At 33.7% G+C, this 24000-nt stretch overlaps 1 protein-coding gene across 3 annotated transcripts in view; it reads left to right on the top strand.

The window, feature by feature from the left end:
* LOC145268348 (calcium uptake protein 3, mitochondrial-like) overlaps nt 1-24000 on the top strand; it is a 1295034-nt gene that overhangs the window by 1076636 nt on the left and 194398 nt on the right. For 2 of the 3 annotated variants that reach the window (XM_080123864.1, XM_080123863.1), the window contains one exon: nt 22319-22492. The exons of the other annotated variant lie outside the window; for it this stretch is intronic. In XM_080123864.1, the coding sequence (XP_079979990.1) occupies nt 22319-22492 (174 nt within the window). The remainder of the gene's footprint in view (nt 1-22318; nt 22493-24000) is intronic. 3 annotated transcript variants of the gene reach the window in all.

Here is a 24000-nt window from a genome sequence, read left to right as displayed (position 1 = left end):
TCAGAGAGGTCATCATCAGTAGGTGTGTCAGAAACTTCGTGAAAAATATTGACTAATTCGACCCCCTGTCTTTCCCAGCTTATAACTACTCGAAAAAATGTAATTCAAACCCTAATTTTTTTTTTCAATTAAAGGGCCAAGGGCCAAGGTTTCGTTAAAAAAAAATACAAACAACGTGGTTTAAAAAAAAAAAATGCAGACAACGTGGTTTAAAAAAAAAAAGGTTTTAAATCTCGGACTTTACAGGTAAAATTCCAAAAAAACTGTTCTTTTTTGTTTTAAATTAGAATATATTATTTATTGATCTTTTATCTTCAATTTGTGATATGTAGAACTTTGGCACATTAATTAATTATTTACTTTTTAATAGACATTTCAAAATAGGGGGGCGCGTGAATTAAAAAAAAACGTTTGTCTAAAATATATTCGGTTTATTGGAAAGAGCATAAAATTTCATATTGACCCTGAAAATATCGTAAAAATAGAATCAATAGAAAAATTTTGATAGATTTTTAAAGTTTAAAAATTGAAAAATATTGAGCTCGTAAAATTCAATTAATTTCATTACTGTTTTTTAAAAAATAAAAAAAATAATATTTCCATTACTTTTTATACAACTTTAGTAGTTTATTTTGGAAGTATAATCCATAAAGAAAATAAACAACCCACTTTTAAATGAGAAATTACGAGTTTTTTTATATTTTATTCACAGTTTCGTGTTAGGGGTGTCAAAAATTCCTACAAAAATTCTGATAAACCTACATCATCAGTGGTTGCTAACAAGTGACGTTTCCTGGAGTCTCAGACATAACGTTTCCTCAGATTTCAAAGCATCTTTTTGCCTGTTATTTTAACAGCTGCTGAAAATCATTTTGCATTATTTTCAACAGTCATTTACCACTGATTTTTCACTGGCAACGATAGTTGGTCTTTCTCTGGAATTTGATTGATAATAAGCCTTCCTTGCGGAGTAAGCCCCATATTTTCAACATTCTCTGCCTCTTTCAATGACTACATTTTTTTTTTTTTTTGCATCTTCATCGGCATCAGCAGCAGCATCATCATCATCATCATCATCATCATCATCATCATTTTATAACTTTTTGCTTGATTTACTAATTATTTTGTTTGAAATTTTACCTAAATAATGTTCTGTGAGTGCCATTGATTATATTGTTTCATTTTATTTTCCTGGGCACCAGTGGTAACTGGGACATATTTTATTTAAATCATAATTTATTGTTTTTTTTGTTTTTTTTTTGTCTAAAGATTGATGAATGTTTTTAATTTTTTTTTTTAGTTTCTATTTTCTTTTTGGTCTAAAGATTGATGAATTTTTTTTATTGTTTTTTTTTTTTTTTTAAGTTTTCAGCTTTTGTTGTCATCATTTTTCATTACATTTTTTCTTGCCGTTTTATTTATTTTATTTCGTTTTTATTTTTAATTATTCTTTTGTGAAGACCGGCATAAAAAGGTTCTCAAAAGATAGGAATTCTTTTGCATGGACGCCACATGCCTAACCTCTAACGAGACTCGGTTATATATGGACCATTACTATTGGATAGGGGTTCAAGCTGAGCTCAGATCGACATAGGATCGTTGATTTTTTTTTTTTTCTCATATAAAAATTTTTGGTATGTTGATATGTAGTAGTTTGTTCTCAAACACATTAATCTGCTGACAAAGGGCGCAGTAAATTTTTGGCAATGATGATCACTTGCTGCTTCTAGAAAATTTTTTGATTGACCATTATTATACAGACTTTAATATATATCACTGTGGTATAAAGCGGAAATTCTTTCTTTCTTTTCTTTTTTTTTAAATGTTAAACCAATAGTTTTTGATACCAGTTGGTGTTTATTTATGAAAATTACCAGTCCCAACACGTGACAGGATATGTGGAGTTACCTTTTACATAGTCATTTTTTTTGTTTATATTTTAGTCATTTTTTTGTTTGTATTTTAGTCATTTTTTTTTGTTTGTATTTTAGTCATTTTTTTGTTTGTATTTTAGTCATTCTTTTTGTTTGTATTTTAGTCATTTTTTTTTTGTTTATATTTTAGTCATTTTTTTTGTTTGTATTTTAGTCATTTTTTTTTGTTTATATTTTAGTCATTTTTTTGTTTGTATTTTAGTCATTTTTTGTTTGTATTTTAGTCATTTTTTTGTTTGTATTTTAGTCATTTTTTTTGTTTGTATTTTAGTCATTTTTTTTGTTTGTATTTTAGTCATTTTTTTGTTTGTATTTTAGTCATTTTTTTGTTTGTATTTTAGTCATTTTTTGTTTGTATTTTAGTCATTCTTTTTGTTTGTATTTTAGTCATTTTTTTTTGTTTGTATTTTAGTCATTTTTTTGTGTTTTCTTCTCTTCTATGAGTTCTGATGAAGTAAATGTTTTACCTTTTAACCTATTAGTTTACAAGTTCAGAATGTAATACGATCTACCAGAATTATTAATTTTACGGTTCTACACCTACTTGTTCCCTATCTATTATAAGCGCTGCTAAGAATAAAACTCCTCTCTAACCCTAGCCCTGCTTAAAATCTCCATTCCCTAGATATACAAAGTCATACATTTGTGACAGGAGCTATGAGAAGTAATTGGACAAAAATATATATTGTCTTTTCGTACAAATATCAAGTATCATCTTTGCTTGATAGCATCAGGTGTTAACTGAAGTGGCTTAGTTATGAACATACTGGGTTCTTGTATAGTAGCTTCCTTCAGTCTTGACAGACTATGGATACCCAGTGTAAGTGTGCCTAAGCAATGAAATTTTGTGGCAAGAGTTGTGCAATATCCAACTATATTTCTCCTTAGCCGATATTGCTAAATACCAGTGGCAAGTGGAGATTCAGGATGACGGGAAACAATGCCCGGATAAGCAGAGAGCACATAGAGTGCCTAGACTTCCCAAATAGTCACCTATCTGGTACAACGTTGCTTAAATTTGGTGATCTAACGAGAAACGGTTTGTCAAGATGATTATGCCATATAATCCTCCTCAGGGAAGATAACAATGTTAGGTTTTTTGCAGAGACAACATTCTCTTAGTATTGTGTCTAGTATTTCCAAATCGTCACCCATATTAAACTCAACGTTGCTTATTGTGTCAACATGATTATGTGATCTATCTATATATATATATATATATATAGAGAGAGAGAGAGAGACACGTGTGATTGAACATGATAGTTATTCCTTTTCCGATCTTTCTGGATAGCTTTTCTATTTTAATTTCGGCAGGCATATTACATATTATATATTTATTTGCCCCTTCAAAGAATGTCCCCAAACCCACTGTAAAAACTCATACAATGCATACATAGGCCACACAATAACCACACTCTCCCGACGACAATAACGCCATAAAACATCCCACAGTAAAAACCTACAGTCGTCCACATTAGAAATATCTTAACTAACAATACTAAAATTCGATATCTTAATAACTGCACACGACAACTTAAATTACTAGGAGCCATACAGCCCTTTTTAAACCGGATCTCATTTAATACCGGGACAAATATACTAACAGTATTTAATAACTAACATGAAATTAAATTAATAAACTATAAAATAGGAAAAACGAAACTAAAAACAAAATTAAATAAAAATTAAAAATAATTTGCCTCCAACCCTCCAACACCCATCTTTATAGCCAATTTTAAAAAAATATATAAATACACCAAGCCTCAAAGGAAAGGAAAAGAAAACAACAATTGCTTCTGACGATAATCAGATGCACCGATAGAAATAGCTTGAGAAAAATATGGCCGAACGACAAGTTTTTTTGTGTGTATTGATATTCATATTAAAAACTCTTTTTTCTATTTATTTAAAAAGAAAATACAACTTTGTTATATAAGGGTCGTTGAATTGTATTCATCTGCAATAGATCTAGCTAATTTACATATTCTTTTAAACATTTATTTTAATTAATTCCCTATTAGTTTTTTTTTATGGGATGATCATCTTTAGTTAACTATTATGTGTAATTATATTCATGTAGATATTCTACATGATTTATACTTGCGTAATATTTGTGTAAAAAGAGTATAGTAAATACAAACCTTTTTCTATATATATTTATGTATGAGTATATAATTGTTTTTAAAATTTTGCCTACCAAACTCCTCTGTCAGTTTTTGGTCTACAATCATGAAACTTAATATATAGAGTATTCGAACCCATGCGAAACTTTATATTTGAGTTTTAGCTGGGGAAAATCGGTGCAAAAGTGTGAAAAATTACAAAAATGGAATCTGCCAGGTTAAGGTCAAATAACAGCAGTATGAATATGCATGTGTAACGTAATAGCTATTGGTTCATGACTTAATTTTTAGCCTTGTAGCAAACATGTCTTCATAGCTCAGGCATTAATGCCAAAGGAAAAAATAAATCATGAGGTAAACGGTTTGGTTTTGATTCTCGGTGGTGGCTTACAAGTAATTTAAAAAAAACAACTTTTTTGAATCCAAAAATATATATAATAATAAATACGAAATCTGCATTAATCAAAATATCATATTTAAGCGTATTTTAGGACTGGGCAATGCTGAGTAGCCTGCTAATATATATATATATATATATATAGAGAGAGAGAGAGCTGAATATGTTTAAGTTTACTTTAAGCCTCATATTTCTCATGGGTAGCAATGAAAAAAATAATGGGTGTTTTTTGTTTTTTTTTCTTTTGGAGGTGGCGAACTGTAAATCAAAATAAATTACAGTAAAAAATATTTTATTATACAAATATGTAGTTTATTCCAAAAATGAATATTTTGCCATTTAGAATTTAAATGCAATTTTTGGCATATGGCAACCGTGGCTCATATATATATGGTTTAATCTAATAATAGTATAATTTTAACAAACTCTACAAATTAAATTAGGTTGTATGTTAGCAATAACGAGTGGAATGCTGTCTTCCAAGTGGTCTATTGTGTCTTATTTATCAGCATAGACATGGGATTTTACGTATCCATCACCAAAAAATAATCTAATATGGTTAAATCATACAAACATGGTTTCCAGTTCATGAAATTATTTTTTCATTAAATGTTTCTCTCAGTAAATTGATTGTATCATTTGCAATTTGCAAACTTTGCTTGGGTGTCAGTCTCCTCATGATGAACTGCCAAACCAAGATGAACCTAAAATAATCGATAGTTGCCAAATCTGCAATGAAAAAGAAATCGTCAATTTAAAGTTAAAAACAACACTCTGTATAAGTGAAAGCATTTTCTACCTATCTTTCTATTAGTTTTTACAGAATAATATTTTACTGACTTTTAAAATGTTTTATTTTTTACAAAATGTTTATTACATTGAGAATGGTTAGGATATGTGCATTATAATACTTAAATAATCACAATAGTCCATTTGACGTATCAGTTGGATCACTGGACTCTGTTGCAGCATCTGCATATGTAATTTTACAATGTGTAGATGGTCACATTTTCTTTGCATGCATGACCTTCCCCACACTGGATTACAATGACATTATTTCTTTCATTTAATACTTTGTGTTTGTGCACACACACACACACACACACACACACACACACGCGTGTCTGTGTGTGTGTGTGTGTGTGTATATATATATATATATATATGTTACAAATAAAAAGATATTCGTTAAAAGTAACCAAAATGGTTAATTTGATATTTCAGTGGGCACTAGAATTTGCTTGACATCTGTCTCATAGTGGCCATATATATTTAAACACATGCACACACACACACAAACACACACACACACATACACACACACACACACACACACACACACACAGTTTTTAAATCTCCCAAACAGTGGAGTCCTGGATATGACCTTAAACTATGGGTTAAATAGAAACTTTTTTGAAAAAAAAAAAAACAAATATACTCTATTAAAAAAATTTTCTTCAAAATCACTGGATGGGCATTAAATGACATAAAAAGGGTTGATATGCCATAAAACAAATACAACCAACCAACCAACCAACCAACCAACCCCAACAGTGTTCATGGTAAACAGCTAATGATACCTACAATAATATTAGAATTAGTGTAGATTCTTGAAAGCAAACTAATACAGTGACCACAAGAAATTAATTGACTTACGGACAAAATGATTTTCGAACTTGAGATTAATTCTTTTTTTAAATATAGCTTTAAAGATTAAGGCACTTCCAAGACATACATATATATATATATATATATATATATATATATATATATATATATATATATATATATATATATATATATATATATATATTAGTGATGGGACGATTCCAATATTTTTCCCGATTTCGATACAATTACTGATTCTGTACGAAATTCCAGATGCCGATATGATTACCGAATCCAATTTAGATTCTTTATAAATCTCTAAATATTTAACCATAAAATTGTTATTTTGCCCCGATTACTGTAAACACACATCTTAAATGTGCCTAAATTTTCTCAAACGTAAAAAACACACTTGTGACGAGGTGATCTAGAGGTTTTAGTCTTACTGGAAGTTTAAATAAATAGATATTCATTTTATTATTATTACAAGCAACGGGAGACGTTTTATAAAAACAAAATAAAATAAAATAGATAATTAAAAGAATCAGTTTTGGCATCGGAAAATAGGCTAAAATTTTCCAGATACCGATTCCGATTCCGATATCCCAAAAAGCTCTGGTTTTTCCAATTCCCGATTCTGATTAATCGTCCCAACACTAATATATATATTAGTTGTATCTGCTCAGTATGATCAGAGATGTGGTAAGTTACTTTAGTTTTTATTTATTTATGGAAAAAGAAGTAAAAATTTTAATTATAAGGGTGACAGCTCTCTTATTTCTCTTGACTGATTTCTATTTTTTGGTCATAATTGACAATCTTTTCCATATTACAAGATTACAAGTTGTAAAATAGACTGTAGGGTACTACGTTATATAGTGTCAATGATAAAATTTAACAATAACTAATGAAACTTAGCTAGAATTTTGACACAACTTCTCAAATCTCACCATCTACATGTATACATATGTACATTAAAAAGATGGATGAAAATTCTGGGGTTGGTATATGCAGAACAGTCATGGGCACATGGTCAGTTGACACTCTTCTGGAGGTTGAAGGTTCAGTCCTCAATGCAGGTGACACTAAAAAATGCAATTGCAAATTACTTAGGATCTTCTATTAAGTCACGGCTGATAGAACGAGAGTATGCTACCTTCATGGATTAAATAAAAGGGTGCATTTGAAATTTTGTGCAGATCCTTGAGTTCGACAGAAAGATTTCCAAATTCAGTTTAACACACCTGAAGAAAGTTGGAAGTTACATCAATTGAATTACATCAATTGAAACATTATGAACATAACACTCAAGATCAGAGAAGTAGTCCAAAGAATCTAAATAATACACACACACACACACACACACACACACACACACACACACACACTCGTTTCATTGGATAATTCCTGTTTGTTTCTCTTGCAATCCGTTTTTTCTTTTTTTGGCGGGCTAGTTCTGTTCGAGTGTGAAAATAAACTCGGTACTGGCTCACAAGTCCAAATAAGGAGTGCTACAACTTTGTACCATTCTCTTACTGCTGCCCACTTCCTCCGACCTGAACCCGCTAGACTACTTTCTTTAGTGACGTCGAAAGCATCACCAACATGACCTCCCACAACACCAAAGCCATCCTGATCGCTTTCATCTACCAAGTATTTGCCAAGCTCTTGCCGGCACTTGTGGAAAAGGCATGCTTCCAGTTCTGGACCCATATCGAGATGGTGATTGAGGCTGAAGGTGGCTACATTGAATAGATGTCAACTCTACTATATGAATAGATGTCAACTCTACTATATAATCAAGTTACCTGAATTGATTTTTTCAATAAAAGTTTTAAAATAAAGCTGTAGTGCAGCAAATTTATTGTTCCATCCTGTATATAGATATGTACTAGCGGGAGGGCGCCCATCTTTGCTCGGTCATAAAATATGATATCTTAATTTGTCCAAATTTTTATATATATTATTATAGACTCAAGATCTCGAAAGTAAAAGAAATAAAAAAGAATTTGGGTGCTATCAGCTTGAATCGAAACCAAAAGCAAAACTAGCATTCAAAGCTAGTGACATTACCACTGTACCAACGTGACTCGCACGAACTGATTAAGAATTAAAAATAAACTAAGATGAATGTACAAAATATATAACGATTTTATTTTTTCAATTTAACCCATTTTTGACCCCTTGAATCTATTTTAACCAACTAAAGACCCATAAAAGAAGGGTCCATAAGAAATCCAATCATTTGAGGCCCCTAGCACTGCTGTGCGATTTTTAGTTTCGGAGGAAATGACAGACATATAGCCTTATATATATATATATATATATATATATATATATATATATATATATATATATATATATATATATATATATATACATATTGTTACTCATAAAGAGCTTATATATATATATTCTTGTAATCTATTGAAAAAATCGTTTATGTCTACATACTGAAATTTTTCTAATACACACTGCAATCTCATACAGATGTTAATCTTTATAAATACAATATTTATTATTTTTTTTTATAATTTATTGACATTATGTTTATAAGGAAAGAAATATTGCTCCGGAATGAGTCAATTTTTTCACCCAATTTTCTTAAATTTATCAAATAATTATTTTGTTCAATCAGACACTGATTGGCTTTATCGATCTTTCAAAGTTACAGACATTTAATCTCTGTCTGCATTTCTGGCAATATGAGAAATTATAATTGACATTATTTGCTATCAGTTTGCCGTAGCCATCTTATTTGTTATGTTCATAAATATCACATTGCGTCCATCTACAATCGGATGATCTTGGTTGGAATTCATAAAAGATGCTTTTTTTTTTTGTGTGTGTGTGTGTGTGTGTGTGTGTGTGTGTGTGTGTGTGTGTGTGTGTGTGTGTGTGTGTGTGTTAAAGGCGGCGAACTTTAAATTAAAATAAATCACAGAAAAATATATTTTTTTTATCATACAAGTATGTGACTTATTCCAAAGATCAATATTTGGCATTTATAATTTAAATCCAATTTCAGGCATATGGACCCTTGACTCACACATATATATCATAATCTAGAGGTTAAATTTTCACAAACTACTGATTAAATTAGACTGTATTTCGGAAATAATGCATCAAATGTTGTTTACTAAGTGGTCTATTGTGTCTGGTTTATCAGTGTAAACATTGAACATTATAATTCCCCAACAAAAATAATCTTAACGAGGTTAAACCACATGAACAAAGTGGCCAGTTGACAGGTCTATTTTCCTGATGTTATTCGTTCATCAAATGTTTTTTCCCCAGTAAATTGATCGAATACTGCACTGTGCAACATGTGACTCCATTCTGCTTAAACCACATGATGAATTGCCAAACCAAGCTGCACTCAAAATAATCGATTGTTGCCAAATCTGCAATTAAAGAAAATAGATTTCTCAATTTATAGTTTGCAGCCTCTAAAAAACACCCTGTATATGTCTTAATTGCTAATATATAAATCTACATAATAAAAGTAAACATCTGTGTGTCCGGCTCCCTTAAATAATCAGGCATGCAAATTTAGTTTTATGAATAAATGTGGGGAGACATAATCTTGTGTTGGTATGTCCAAAATAAAATTATTTTTATCTGCAAAAACAAACATCCACAAAGTCGGTAAGTTCAACATTTCACTGAATGAATAATATCTAAAATTATATAAATATATACATATTCATTCATATGGAGGTCACTCATTCTTTGGAGGTCAATTGGGCCAGGATTCGTCCAGGGGGGTGTCACTTTTTCAGCCATTTCCAATGTTAACTTTTATATAAACAAGATGTTAATTCAATTCGGTTCAATATATTTGGCAAAAAATATATGAGTCAGATACTCTTCTGGTTTCACCTAACCGTTTAATAAATAAATTAATTAATCTGGGAAACTGAAACTACCACAGGAAGTTATAGCACATAGGAAGTTTAATAACAGGAACTAGATCTGATACAACATCGTTTGCTGCTGACTTTTAATGACTTAGTTAGTCTTCTGGTTTGCCTCAGTTGCCATGTAGGGAAAGGGTGGCAGGGATGTATACAAAAGAGGATACAGTAGCCGAGCACTTGTCCAAATCCATTCTTAATCATTGTGTTGTTGCTGCATTTATTACTTCACTTATTTCAATAGTCATAAGAGCAACTGAACTCATGATAAAGAATTTCAAAAGCTACCTGGCAATTTGGCAAATATACCCGGTGAACTATGTGCAAGAAAGATTCAAGCAACTCCGTTTAAAAGGGACTGTTAGAATCTCTAAAAGATCTCTTAGTTGAGATATATGAGATAATAGGTGAATGTCTGGTGTAAGAATGAGTAAAGAGGAGATTGTAGGCCTAAATGAGATCACTGTGTAATCGTCGGCGCTCAAGAGGTAAAATGTTAAGTTCCATGAATCAGCTTTCATAGGAAAGATCCGATACACCCTGCACCATTTGAGTAGCCAGTCTTTGAACTCTCTTCAGATGCTGGATATTAAATATTAGATTTAGAGAAGAGGCCTGGACACCATACTCTAACAGTGGTTTGACTAGGAAGACATGAAGTAGGAAAAATAGTTCAGGATTGAGTTTGCAGAAAGAATGTCGTATGAGAAGTAGGATACTCCTTGTTTTGCTAACAGCCTGAATGCTATGTTTAGATGGCTTGAAGGAAGAGTTCACCAGAAGGCCAAGATCTTTTATCTTATTCATTTCACTGTACAGCCAGAGCTAGGTTGGAAGGTGAACCCACTGCAATATGGCAACATTTATTGACATTAAGATATGTCCCGTTCAAGAGACTATTTCCAGGCATGTTAAAGACTAGACTAGAGGTTGTGAGTTTAGCTTCTACAAACTATTAATTTGGCATTATTTGCGAATAGTAGTACATTTCCATCAATCATTTCCAGCATGCATACATCTCAGATAATGACGTCCATTTTTCAGGACATCGTATGAACAATTACTAAGAAAGGATCTTATCCGTTTTATTGTTATTTATTTATTTTTTTTACGCATATTCACTCCTAACAAGGCATATCACCACTTGGATGTAAGGGGCTAACATTTGGGATCATGCCTAGGAAAAATTAACAAGATGTTGGTTTACATTACATTTAACTTTCTGCATATCAGTGCAGTCAGGGAAGCAGATAGTAGAAAAGGAATTCCAAAGTCTAGAGCGAAAAAGCTATTAGAATAGAAATCGTTCTTGCATTTAGGGACCTCAACAGTGATAGTGTGGGATTTTGTTGCTAAGTGGGTTTGTGGAGGATATGTACATCGAAGGGACACAAGAGCAACGAGTTCATCAGAACACATTCCATTAAAATATTTGTAAAACAGGCACAGAGATGCAGCATTCTGGTGATTGGATAGGGGTTGGAGCTTAGTTGACAAAGTGGGTCTATTAGATTAAAAACTCTTTTTTTGGATCCTATCCAAGAGGGAGAAGCTAGTGGTAGATGCACCAGCCCAGATGTGGCAACATACTCCATCCATGGGCGAATGGTGGCTTTGTTGGGGTGTAGGATACTCTCAGGTGTGAGTAGTCTTCTAGCTTGATAGAGGGAACCCACCTTCTTTGCAGCAACTTTTCCAATGTCTTCAATTTTTTTTTTTTTTTTTTACATGGGCATCACCACATTATCAAGGCCAAGAGGCTACTCGAGGATAAGGATTAAAGAGTGTACAGTAGAAAATTACATAATATAGTAATCAATTCGGTAAATTTGTTAACTTATATGGAACGGCTCATCAAGAACTTGTTTACGTTAGACTTGAAGACAACCATATTGTAGTTAGCCGGAAAGAAGGAAAACAGAAGACAATTCCACAGGCGTGCAGTTCTAAGAAAGAAGCTTTGTTCGTGGAATCTAGTTTAGGTTTAGGCACAGATAAAGAGTGGGAGGAATTATTGATAGTGTTTTCTGCTAGACGAGTGTTTCTTGTGAAAGTTTGACAAGGGGGGACCATAGACTGAAGCTCAGTCGAACACTTTCCATGAAAATAACGATACATCAGAGACAAACTCGCAACATCTCTCTGTGAGATAGAGGTTGCAGGGAAGAGAAAAGGACATCTCCTACGAGGCTACGAAGTCTATTTTGAACTCTATCAAGGCAGGACAAGTCCTTTCTAGCAGCTACTGCTCAGATATGGCAACAGTATTCCATCCTTGGACGTACCTGGCTCTTATATAGATAGAGAATTGCATCAGCAGTGAGATATCTATTGGATCGATAGAAAGATCCCACCATTTTTCCAGCGGCCTTGGCAACAGATTTGATGTACGTGTTCCATTTAAGATCAGTAGTAATGGTCAAGCCCAGAAGCTTGTCAAAACTTGAGGCCTCCTGAAGACGAGAGCCATTCATTTCAATTGATGCCAGATGTGGATCAGAGTGTTGATGATGTAAAGAGAGAAGCTTGGTTTTAGATGCATTAAAAATAACCAACCACTCCTTTCCCCAATGTACCACATGCTCAAGATCAGAGGAGAGAGTATCGGAGAGAACTTGGTCGTTTACTGTCTTAGATGTGCTACCATAAATGGTAGTGTCATCAGCATAAATGTCTACAAATGATGTAAGGATGTGATTTGGAAGATCATTAATGTAGATCAGGAAGAGAGTTGGGCCCAGGATGGACCCCTGAGGGACTCCAGCATTAATACTGTGAGCTTCTGATTTTTGCCCCTCAACTACTACTCTTATGAACCTATCAGAAAGAAATGATTTAATAATTGAGAAGACATTTCCAGCTATACCATAGCTGGAGATCTTGTGAAGTAAACCTTTATGCCATACCCTATCAAAGGCTTTTGATATGTCAAGAGCAATTGCCCTAGAAAGGTTGCCTCTGCCGAGAGAGTTGCTAATCCTATGAGATATAACTGTAAGCACATCTGCTGTAGATCTAGCAGAATGGAAACCATATTGAGTGTCACTAAGAAGGTTATTTTTGTTGAGATGGTTGATTACTTCTGTATTTAACACAGATTCCAGCAACTTACTCATGACGCACAGGAGACTTATTGGCCTGTACTGAGAGGGGGATTAGCGATCACCTGAGTGATAAGACGCTATTCTCCTTAAGACAACGTTTAAACAGTTTTGTAAGTATGGGCGCTAGTTCTGATTGAAGTTTTTTGAGTACTATAATTGGAATACCGTCAGAGCCTGTTCCTTTACTGGAATCAAGGTTTTGATTAACTTGGCAACATCACGTACAGATATATGTATATCACATAGTATGTTTTCTGATACAGGAGGAAATATTGGGGGCTGGCAGCCTTGGTCGCAAAGGGTAGAATTAGAAGTTCTTGGCAAAGAGTTTGGCTTTGTCTGATGCTGACGAGATTGCCTCAGGTCCATTGATGATAGTTGGGATAGAGCACACGCTTCTGTGCAGGAATCTGTTTGCTATTTGCCAAAACTGGTGGGAACCAAGCCGCTGCTCAGCTACTTTGGACTCAACAGACTGAGCATACAACTCTCTTGCGTTCTTTATTACTTTCTTACAATGGTTGCTGGCAGTCCTGAAAGCGGCTTTAGTTTCCATACATCTATTACGTTGGAAGCAGTGGAAAAAGTGATTTCTATGCACAATAGCAGCAGCACATTCTGAAGAAGACCATGACTGGCTGTTTGGTTTTTGCTGGAACTTTTCGAGGGTATGAAATTGTCTATACTTACAAGTAACCATTCCGTCAGGTCTGATACTATAGATGACACATCCTTTTTAAACATGGAACGCAGAGGAAGATCCGATATAAATGTACGGAAGCTATCTCAGTCAGCCTTAGTGTATCGATATACTGTACGATGGATAGGTACGTCTGGAGACTTATTACATTTCATCTTTATCTTAATTGATACAACAGAGTGGTCGGAAGATCCAAGAGGAGACAGAACAGAAACTGAACATAGTTCAGGGCAAGTTGTGAGAAAAAGGTCTAGTAGACTCGCATACTGGCCGTCATTGTCGGGCACACGGGTGGGTTCGTGAACAATCTGAGTGAGGTCATAAGCAATGGAGAAATCATGACAGAACCTCCCCTCATCATCGGTCTTGTTTAAGTGGGTCAACCATTCCACATTGTGAACATTGAAGTCTCCACATACGTGAATGTTATCTGAAGGATAAGCAGATATAACTTGGTCAATTTTCTCAGATATGCTTTTAAAGATAGTAACTCCGCTGTTGTGGGGGCGATAGAGAGTAAATATAAATGCAGTAGTGTGAGCTAATGCAACCCGGAAGCACATATAGGGTAAGTTAGGATCTTCTCTGGAGATATCCCTACTACATGGAAAGCCATCTTTAATATAGGCACATATTCCATGCCCATGGCGATCTTGGGGGTCAGATTTAGAAGTTAAGTTAGAGTATCCTTTAATTGCGAACTCATTTAGGGAAATAGCTTATCCAATGTCAGTTTACTCCTGTAATTGGGTTTCAACCTCTGGAAGGTTAGAACATAGACTCCTCAATGTATTTGTTCCTGTTCATATTGCTCACAAATGTTAGACCAAGGAGTTTGAAAGAAGAATTCTCAGGTAGAATTTTTTTTTGTCATGGTTATCGATGGTTGGAGAGGCATCTTGTAATTGATAAAGGAGAGCAACTTAGTCTAACTAGCATTAAATGTTACCATCCATTTGCGACTCCATTCCACTATAGTCTAGAGATTATTTTCTGACGATTCTATTATTGTCTTAGTTTTATGTACATCTGTTCTTTCCTCATGCATGTTATAGAACATTATATCATCAGCAAATATACCCATCTTGGACTCAATATTATCAGGGAGGTCGTTTATGAATATCAGGAATAATAGGTGTCCAGGAATCGACCCCTGAAGCACTCCCACATTAATATTATGCTGCTTGGATGTACGTCCATTAATGACAACCTGGATGGTCCTATTGTTTAAGAAGGATCTAATTATATTTAGTATATATTCAGTTATACCATACGATTTAATTTTCATTAGCAGTCCTTTGTGCCAAACTTTGTCAAAGGCCTTGGATATATCAAGGGCTACAACCCTGACTTCGCCTGCCTTATCCAATACATGCTATATGCGTTCAGAGATGACTGTTAAAATATCTGCAGTAGAACAACATTACCTGAATCCATGATGTTTATCAGAGAGAAGATTTGCTTTTGCGAGGTGGTGGACTAGTGCTTGATTAATTAGCATCTCAAAGAGGGGGAGAAGACTAATGGGGCGATAATTGAGAGGGTTAGTTCTTTCACCAGAATTCTTGTACACTGGTACCACAGAGGTCATCTTCCAGCTATCAGGGAAGCAAGATTCAGCAATGCATTTATTGTAGAGCTTGGAAAGTACAGGGCTAGCTCAGCTGAGCATTTCTTAATTAGTCTAGCAGGGATGAGATCATGCCCACACGTCTTTGAGGTGTCTAAGTTTTTTATGATATCACGGACATGAGAAGGGATGAGTTTTACATCATCTAGTGTGGCTTCAGTCTGCATAGGGAAATTTGGGGGGGGAGTTGTTTGTTGGTGTTAAGATGGAGTTAGAGGCGAATCGCCAAGCAAACTGTTCTGTCTTTTCAGTTGCTGTACTGCATGTACAGTTCCGCCTTCTCCATTGCCATACATGCAACTTTCTGGTTGTTGCTCAGTTGAGGAATTACTGATTGCCCTTTACACTATTATACTACACTATTATAGATTTTCTAGAAATGACGAGTTCCTATCTTTTGTGATTCTATGCGTTCCCTGATTATTTCAGCATGTTTTCTTTTGGCTGTTGCTATTTCACTTTTACAATGATTTCTAGCATCTACAAACTTTTGCCTATTTGTATTTGACTTATGATGTACAAACTGGCAGAATGCATGCTGTCTTTGTGCAATGGCAGCTGCACAATCTGTAGTGAACCATGGAGGTGAGTGGGGCTTGCTATAATACTTTCATGTAGGAATATGTGCTTCAATACCTACTTTGCGCCATTCAGTTGTCAGGTAGGCGGGTTTGGAACATTACTGTGTGTGTGATGGAATGGGTAATAGAGAAGCTACAAGTAGAGTGTCCAGTTGCATCAGTGTAATCTGAGAAATCCAGCCAATTTTTATGGTGGACATTAAAGTTACCAAACACATGTTATTTTGGCATTACTATCTAAGGAAAGTGTTGCATCTATACTATCAGAGATATGATCGATTAGAGTACAATCCTGACTTAAGGGAGAATGCAGAGAAAATGTAAGTAACTAACGCAGTGATGAAAGGCTAGTCGAAAGCACATAAAAGTCTGGTTATCAGATCCAAGAGGCTGCTCTCTAGTTAAAGGGAACGTTCTACAAATATAGACTCCAAGCCTGTGCGTATATCTATCCGAGTCCTTAGGGCAAAGAGGGGGGGGTATACTGTCATGTTAAAGTAGTTAGAGGGGATTGAGGAATATAAGTTTGTTTCAGTTAATGCTTAGATATTCAGGAAGTTTACTCAAAGGTAAGACTCTACATCATCTTGGTTACCTCTAAGCCCACGGATATTTTTGAAAGCGAAATAAGAGTGTGTGTGTGGGGAGGGGGGAATAGAATGGTCAGGACTTTTTATCCTATATTTAGAAACAACATACTAAATTAAATGAGTACGTTTTTGGACCAGAAACTATTATACATTTAATAAGACACAAACAATTAAAAAAAATACAAAATGATTTCATACACAATCCATGGAGACAATAAGTGTTGAGTTTATGTAAGGATAAGTCATGGTTTACAGTGTCAAACGCTTTGGAATAGTGCAAAAAGTACAATATTAACAGTGTCCGCACTGTCCCTTATATTCATAAAACATTCTTTCATCGCAAGTAAATTCATGAGACATGAAAATTTCGGAATGAAATAATATTTAGATGAAGAGACAGCAGCAGTCAATGTAAGATGAACCATGATTGAGCAGGATTTACATTATTTATTTATTTCAAATAAGAGAGAGGAATAGGCTAGGTGGAGGTTAAAGAGGATGGGAAAAGGGTGTGGAAAACGGAGTAGGAGAGGAAAGTGAGGGTTAGGGTTGAGAGAGTTAGAAAGGTAGAAGTTTTAATATAAAGATGTTACACACAGTTTTTTTTAACTACTTCCATTTTGTTTCTTATAGTCCCGAGCAATGCCGGGTAATCATGCTAAAAATAAATAAAGAATAATCATATATGCAAATTCTATGCAAACAAATATCTGCATTAAAGACAACACCAACATGACAACACTCCACATATACCAGTTAATTCAACCGACTATACTTCAGCTGGGTCCGATTTTGTCAGGAGAGACGGCCGGGGGTGGGGCGATTTTAGAGTCATTTCCAATGTTGCTCATTATATAAAAGATACAGAAATGACTTGCATTACTACTATTTTCAATATATTAAGAGTGAGGAATAGGCTAGGTTGAAGTGAAAGAAGAATATGAAAAAAAAACAAGGAAAGGAAAAGAGAAAAAAATACGAGTTGAGAGAGGTAGAGAAATAGAAGTGTTAATGTAAAGATGTTACACGCACTTCAGTTTTAACTTCTGTTTTGTTTCTTACAGTCCCGAGCAATGCAGGTTAACCATGCTATAAAAAAAGAATAATCATATATACAAATTTATACCCCCCCCCCCAAAAAAAAGGTTTTATCTCCAATAAAATGCAAGAAAGAATTTCTTTTGCTATCAATAGATATGAATGATTTTCTCGATTTTAGTAAATGACTAAAATAGGAATTAATCTACAGGCACACAAAATTTAAGGATTCAGGAAAGAGTCAATTATTAGTTTCAGTAGAAAGCATTTATTCAATACTAGTATGGCTACCCGGCGTTGTCCGGGTGGAGAGAGATGGTATACTAAAAATATTGAGCAACCAGACCTCAGAAAAAAAAATGTTTCAATCAAAATAGCAGCGAGTGCAAAAAAAAAAAAAAAAAAGCCGCAGTAGCCAGGCAGGCAGGCAGGCTCGAACCTTTAACATGAAAGAGGAAAAGGAGGTGAAAAAGCTAACACACTTGCTGTCTCGGGCACGGCGACTTATGACGTCACGAGCCTCCGTAATAACGTTTATAAACGTACTTTGAGAATGGCAGGCGTATGACTTGCAAAACAAATGTCAACGCAATAACTGAACCATCCTTGCAAAATCGGCCCATGGCTATCCGTCAAAGAGGCATAGAACATCTACTATTGACTAGTAGAATGCAAGGATCGAAAAAGTAAGGTCAACCAAGGCACATTTTGATGTACAATATGGAGTGATTAGACGGAATTATTGTAAAAATTTGAGCTGTTTCGGTCTAATAATAGTCACCCGCATTGAAGAACTGTGGTTATCAATGCTGTTAAATGGCAGAGCCACGGATAATGATAAATTTTTATTAAAGATTAACTTCGACATGTATGATAGGACAATTTACAGCACTAGCCACTACTTGCCGTCATTCAAATTTTATTTTCAGAGAATCTGCGATCCTACCAGTTTAACTCATTACAATCCACAGGTAAATATGATATAAATCAATATATATACATCACTTAGAACAGTAGATATACATCATACAAAATAAATATATATAATTCAAATCAATAAATATGCATCATTTAAATCAATAGATATACATCATTTAAATCAATAAATATACATCATTTAAATCAATAAATATACATTATTTAAATCAATAGACATACATCATTAAATCAATAGATATGCATCATATAAATCAATAGATATGCATCATTTAAATCAATAAATATACATCATTTAGATCTTTTGCTCTAAAAAATTATTCTTTAGGTTATCAGAAATAATGTGTCCTTTTTATAAGTACTTTAATAGAATTCACTATGATGAACTCGCGTATAAGAGTTGTGCACAAATGACTGAGTTGTGTGCGAGTTGACGTCACAGCAAGGAAAAAGGAAAAATATTATAAACAGAACGTGTGCGCAGACTGTTGAGCACTTCGAGTTTACAGATGTTAGAGAGATAATCACGTTAGAGACGGACTGAGTGACATGATATGCAATGTGGCCGAAGGCGACATGAAAAGACTTATAAATAAATGTTGGTTGTTTTGCTACGGAAACGCAGGTCGAATTTCTTTCCTCTTTCTTTATGTTCCTTGTGACCTTTTAGGTCCTTACATGTTAACATATGTGTAAACATTACACTTATGGCACTTGCGCTTCATCAACGTGCATAACCCCGACTAACTTCATAAGCTGCAAAATCCCAACCATTCGTTGTTGTGGTCTCTAGATGTTCGAAAACCTTCTACTCTGATCATTTCTTCCTTTTGAACTTCTAGACTTTGGAATTTCTTCCGTGTTTCCTGCTTCCCTGACTGTACTAACCTGTGAAAGTTTAAATATAATGTGAACAGACATCTCACTGCTCAACTCCCTACAGTACCCTGTTAGATACGATCCCAAATGGTAGGCCCTTTACATTGCAAGTGACAATATGCCTTGTTTGCAATGAAAAAAGGTAGAAAAAAAAACAAACAAACAAAACATTTATGATTTATGCATGAAAAAAAAAAAATTATGATTTATGCATGAAAAAAACAAAAACATTTACTGGCATAATTCCTATAAGTCTAATTTTTTGCATTAGTTTTTATGTAAAGTGTGCGGTGATATATTAATAATTATAGTTTTAAGTATTGCTATGTTTATATTGAGAGAGTGCTCATTATTGATGACAGAGCATAATGCATAAATTGCGTTAGAACAAAAGGAAAATGTCAGCCACCACGTTTTCAAACGTGCTTGCAGAATAAATACAATAGAAAAGGTCATCATCATCGCATGAATTTGATTATTCTATGGTTGGCATTGGTTTCCCTGATATTTCTCTAGTCAAAATTCTTTCAAGAAAGACATTGGGGATTACGGGAGGGATCACATGAAGGTTGCCAACATCCTAAATGAAAGTGATTTTGGTGGAACGAATTGGATTCGAACTTGGGACAGCCAGGTCATCAGTTCATGTCATTAACTAATGGACTACCGTCACTTCCCAATAGAAGAGGTAACATTTATACTATGTTTATCCTAGTCCGTTTGTCTTGCTGCCTGTTCGCCCATTCCACTTTCATTCTCAGAAACTACTAGGCCAATCTGGTTGAAATTTTGTATGGACCTTTGTTATGAAAAGGTGTAGTGAATTAAGTCTTATGGTATCTATTCGGTGCAGTTAGAGATTAATAGAGATTAGTATTTAATGCAAAAAATGAGCTCAAATTTAACCATATTCAACCATCAATTTGGCATAAAGCATCTATATATAACTAATAGGGTAGCACACGTGTGTTATTTATTTTGTTTATCACGATTACAGCCGAGTGACTGTCGTTTAATTGTTATGGAATTCCATTTCTTGTAATACATAATTTTACCAAAAATTCTTCACAAGTTTTGGCTTCGGTTTCAATTATAGTTGAAGGAACTAAAGTTATATATACAGGGTGACCTCTAATTAGGCCCCGTTTCTTAGTGTTTTGTCCGAACGAAATTTAACACAGTGTATTCTTTGTCCCATCTCCCACTAGGGTCTTGGTGTACTCACGGTCGTTGATTCTGCCATGTCCTGTAAAATAAGGGCAATCGGTGAATAAATAATGGAGAAATCACGTTTTTTTTTTTTTTGTCTATATATATTTCATAATTTAGGTTTCAGTTTCGGTTTCAATACCAGCTGATGCACTCAAGTCATATGGATATATATTTTTCGCAACTTTGTAATGTATAAAAATCAATAAAACATTAACTCTATATACGAAATCTGCAAGAATAAAAATATCATATTTAAGCGTCCATTATGACCTGACTTTGCCGGGTGTTCGTGTTAGCTTAGATAAATACTTTTGCAGTTTTAACAAAAGAGCTACAATAATATCAGAGCGTCTCCATTTACGCTGAACATCTACAGAATGCCAATATACAATATATTACATATGAATGAGTTCCCTGTGGAATTTCCATAGGTTCTGCTAATATATTATTATTATTATTATTATTATTATTATTATTATTATTATTATAGTGATAACTTTTGCCCGTTTTTAATGGAATAAAAATCTTGTATGCACGTGATTTCCTTTGAATTTTTATGTTTATCATTTTTAGTAGTATCTTGAATTGCAAATTGAAAAATGTAATAGATACAAGTCCATATGTTTTCAACTGGGCAGTGTATGTGTCTGTGTGTCCGGGGAGGGGGTCATTATAACAAAAATTTTCTCAGAGTTGTCATATAAAATAAATAACCACGCTGATGAATATTAAGAAATACATTCAACAATTCTCCACCAAAAAAGAAAAAAGAAAAGAAAAAAGAAAATAATAAATAATTGGACACAAGATTTTTTTCAACTTGAAAGCTGAAAAGAATAGTGATTTTTTTTTTTAGGCAAGTAAACTTAGCATGCCTGATTAATTGATGAATGGCTCATTGTTAAAAAAAAGAAAAAAAAATTCTTCGATTTTTTTTTTAAGTCACAAAGTATTTCTGCTTTCTAATAATTCAATGCCAGATTGTAAAGTTGTGATTATATACAAATAAACGACGATCACGTATATTAACCTAGTCCAGCATGGCCTACATAAATAGAAGGCAGTTCCACTAAAGTAACATAATTTGCTGACGTCACAGAATAAAGCATAATGGCCACAGTATTAGGCGATAGACGACTATTACGAGGATAGTTATTTTCTGTTTCGATTCTCAAGGAGAGTTAATCAGACACTATGTAGGGAGTTGAGCAGCGAGATTTCTGTTCACATTACACTTGAACTTCTGTGTGTTAGTACAGTCAAGGGAGCCGAAGATGAAATTCCAAAGTCTATCAGTTTGAAGAAAGAAAAACTTTATGACATTTAGGGACCTCTACAGTGAAGGCGTGGAATTTTGCACTTGTTAGGTTAGTTGGATAAGGAGGGGGTATTTACATTGTTACCATATTTTGGCTTCTGCCAAGCAAACTAATCGAAACGTATTTCATTCTTATTTGTAGGTCAATCTATAAAAACCTTGAGATCATGAAGGAATTTCTTAGGTTTTACATCTCTGAGTGATTGATTACACTCGTTATGTCTTACTAACTGATGAGTAATAAACAATATATATATATATATATATATATATATATATATATATATTAATTGTATTTTGTGATGTATATTTATGAATAATTTACCATTATTTCTCACTGCCTGTTTCCAGTTGGAGCGTATCTTCAGCTCACAATCTGCCACCGCCCAACAACAAAAACTACAACAGCAACAACATGAACAAGGAGAAGAACGAAATGCTGTTAATGACAGTACCAAAAATAATGAATCATCACCAATGACTGAAGGGGCAGATGAAGAGGAGACTGTCCCAGATCCTATGGACGTATGTGCAAACATCTACACCCACCCGTGCACCACAACCATTGTTGTTGTATTTTTTTTTTTTTTGTCGTCCTTACCAAATTTATTTTTGTTGTTTTCTACTACCACCACTACCACTACTACTACTATTGTTATTATTACTATTATCATAATCATAATTATTTTTTTCTTTTTTGTAAATGTTTCCTTTTAACTTTACACTTCTTTTAAAATCTTACCGTCCAGAGATCCAGCCATGTTTTGTTCCACCATATTTTAACGCACTCATTTCAATTTTTTTCCCCTGATAAATATTTGCAGCTTGTGTTTTTGTTTGTTTTTGTTTGCTTGCTTTCTTGTTTATTTCTGTTGTTATTATATTTTTGTTTTTGTTGTTTTATTTGTTTGTTTTTTTTTTTGTTGTTTTTTTTTTGTTGTTTTTTTTTGTTTTGTTTTTTTACCTAGATTTGTATTGGTCACATTAATCGATATTTTGGTTCCTTGATACAACAGGAATGTGTCCAAAGAGTCATAGTTTTCTTTAGCTTGGGAACCATACAGTAAACGAAGAACAATTAAGGTAGTAGGCTCAATCCACGGAGAAAACAGCCGAGGAATACACGGAAGGAAGTGATAGAAATGGACTTGAGAGAGAGGCCTAGCCAGAGATAGTTTTCTTTGAAAGTTGATTTCTAAAAGTCAGCCAACACATGCCAATATGTAAAGTGGAAGTTAAACTGATGATTATGATAAAAAGAATGCACGAGAATGCATAGGTTAGTTAGATGTAGAACAGTTGAGGTAGCTGGGTCAGTTGACAAAGGAAGGTCAAGGAACACATGGAAGAAGGTGATTAGGATGGATTTGAGAGAAAAAATGATGAATAAAGAAGACATAAGTTAGTTTAGAAGTCAATTTCTAAAAGACATCCAACACATGCCCAACTTTAAACCAATGGTGATGACGACTACTACTATTCGCCTTGATTGTAGCCTGTAAATTTTAATTTTTGCTATTATTAGTAAGTCTGAAGGCATCAGAATCATTTTCGGATTTCCAAAACTCAAGATGCAATAAAGAAATCATATTTTTTTTTCTAAATCTATTATTAGTAATTTTTTTTTATTTTTTAAATAGCCAGAATATGTTTTTTTACTTTGAGATTACAAAGTGAGCATATTAAAGATTTAAGGGTATAAGTATTACTTAAAGAAGCAAAGTCAAGTATTACGGTTGATTTGTGCTCCTAACTCAAACGAAAATTTAAATTTAGGATGCTCTCCTGCTATATCAAAGAATCAATTTAAAAAAAAAAATCTTTATTTTAATTTTTGAAACTTTGCTTGGTGCATTGCAGATTTCTCTATTAATCGCTTTTATTTTTTATTTTAATTATTAGTTTGTTTTTCATGTGTGTGAATACATTTTGATCTCCATTCAATATTTACCCTTACTTTACTACCATATTTTCTTGTGTATCATATGACTATATTAAACCTAACCCTAATTCCTATTTCTGCAGCTAAAAAA

The sequence above is a fragment of the Euprymna scolopes genome, chromosome 43, assembly GCF_053919585.1.
Source record: "Euprymna scolopes isolate OS-2025 chromosome 43, ASM5391958v1, whole genome shotgun sequence".
NCBI classification, from domain to species: domain Eukaryota; kingdom Metazoa; phylum Mollusca; class Cephalopoda; order Sepiida; family Sepiolidae; genus Euprymna; species Euprymna scolopes.
The sequence above is the reverse complement of the archived record's forward strand: the minus strand, read 5'-3'. Positions and strand labels throughout refer to the sequence as shown.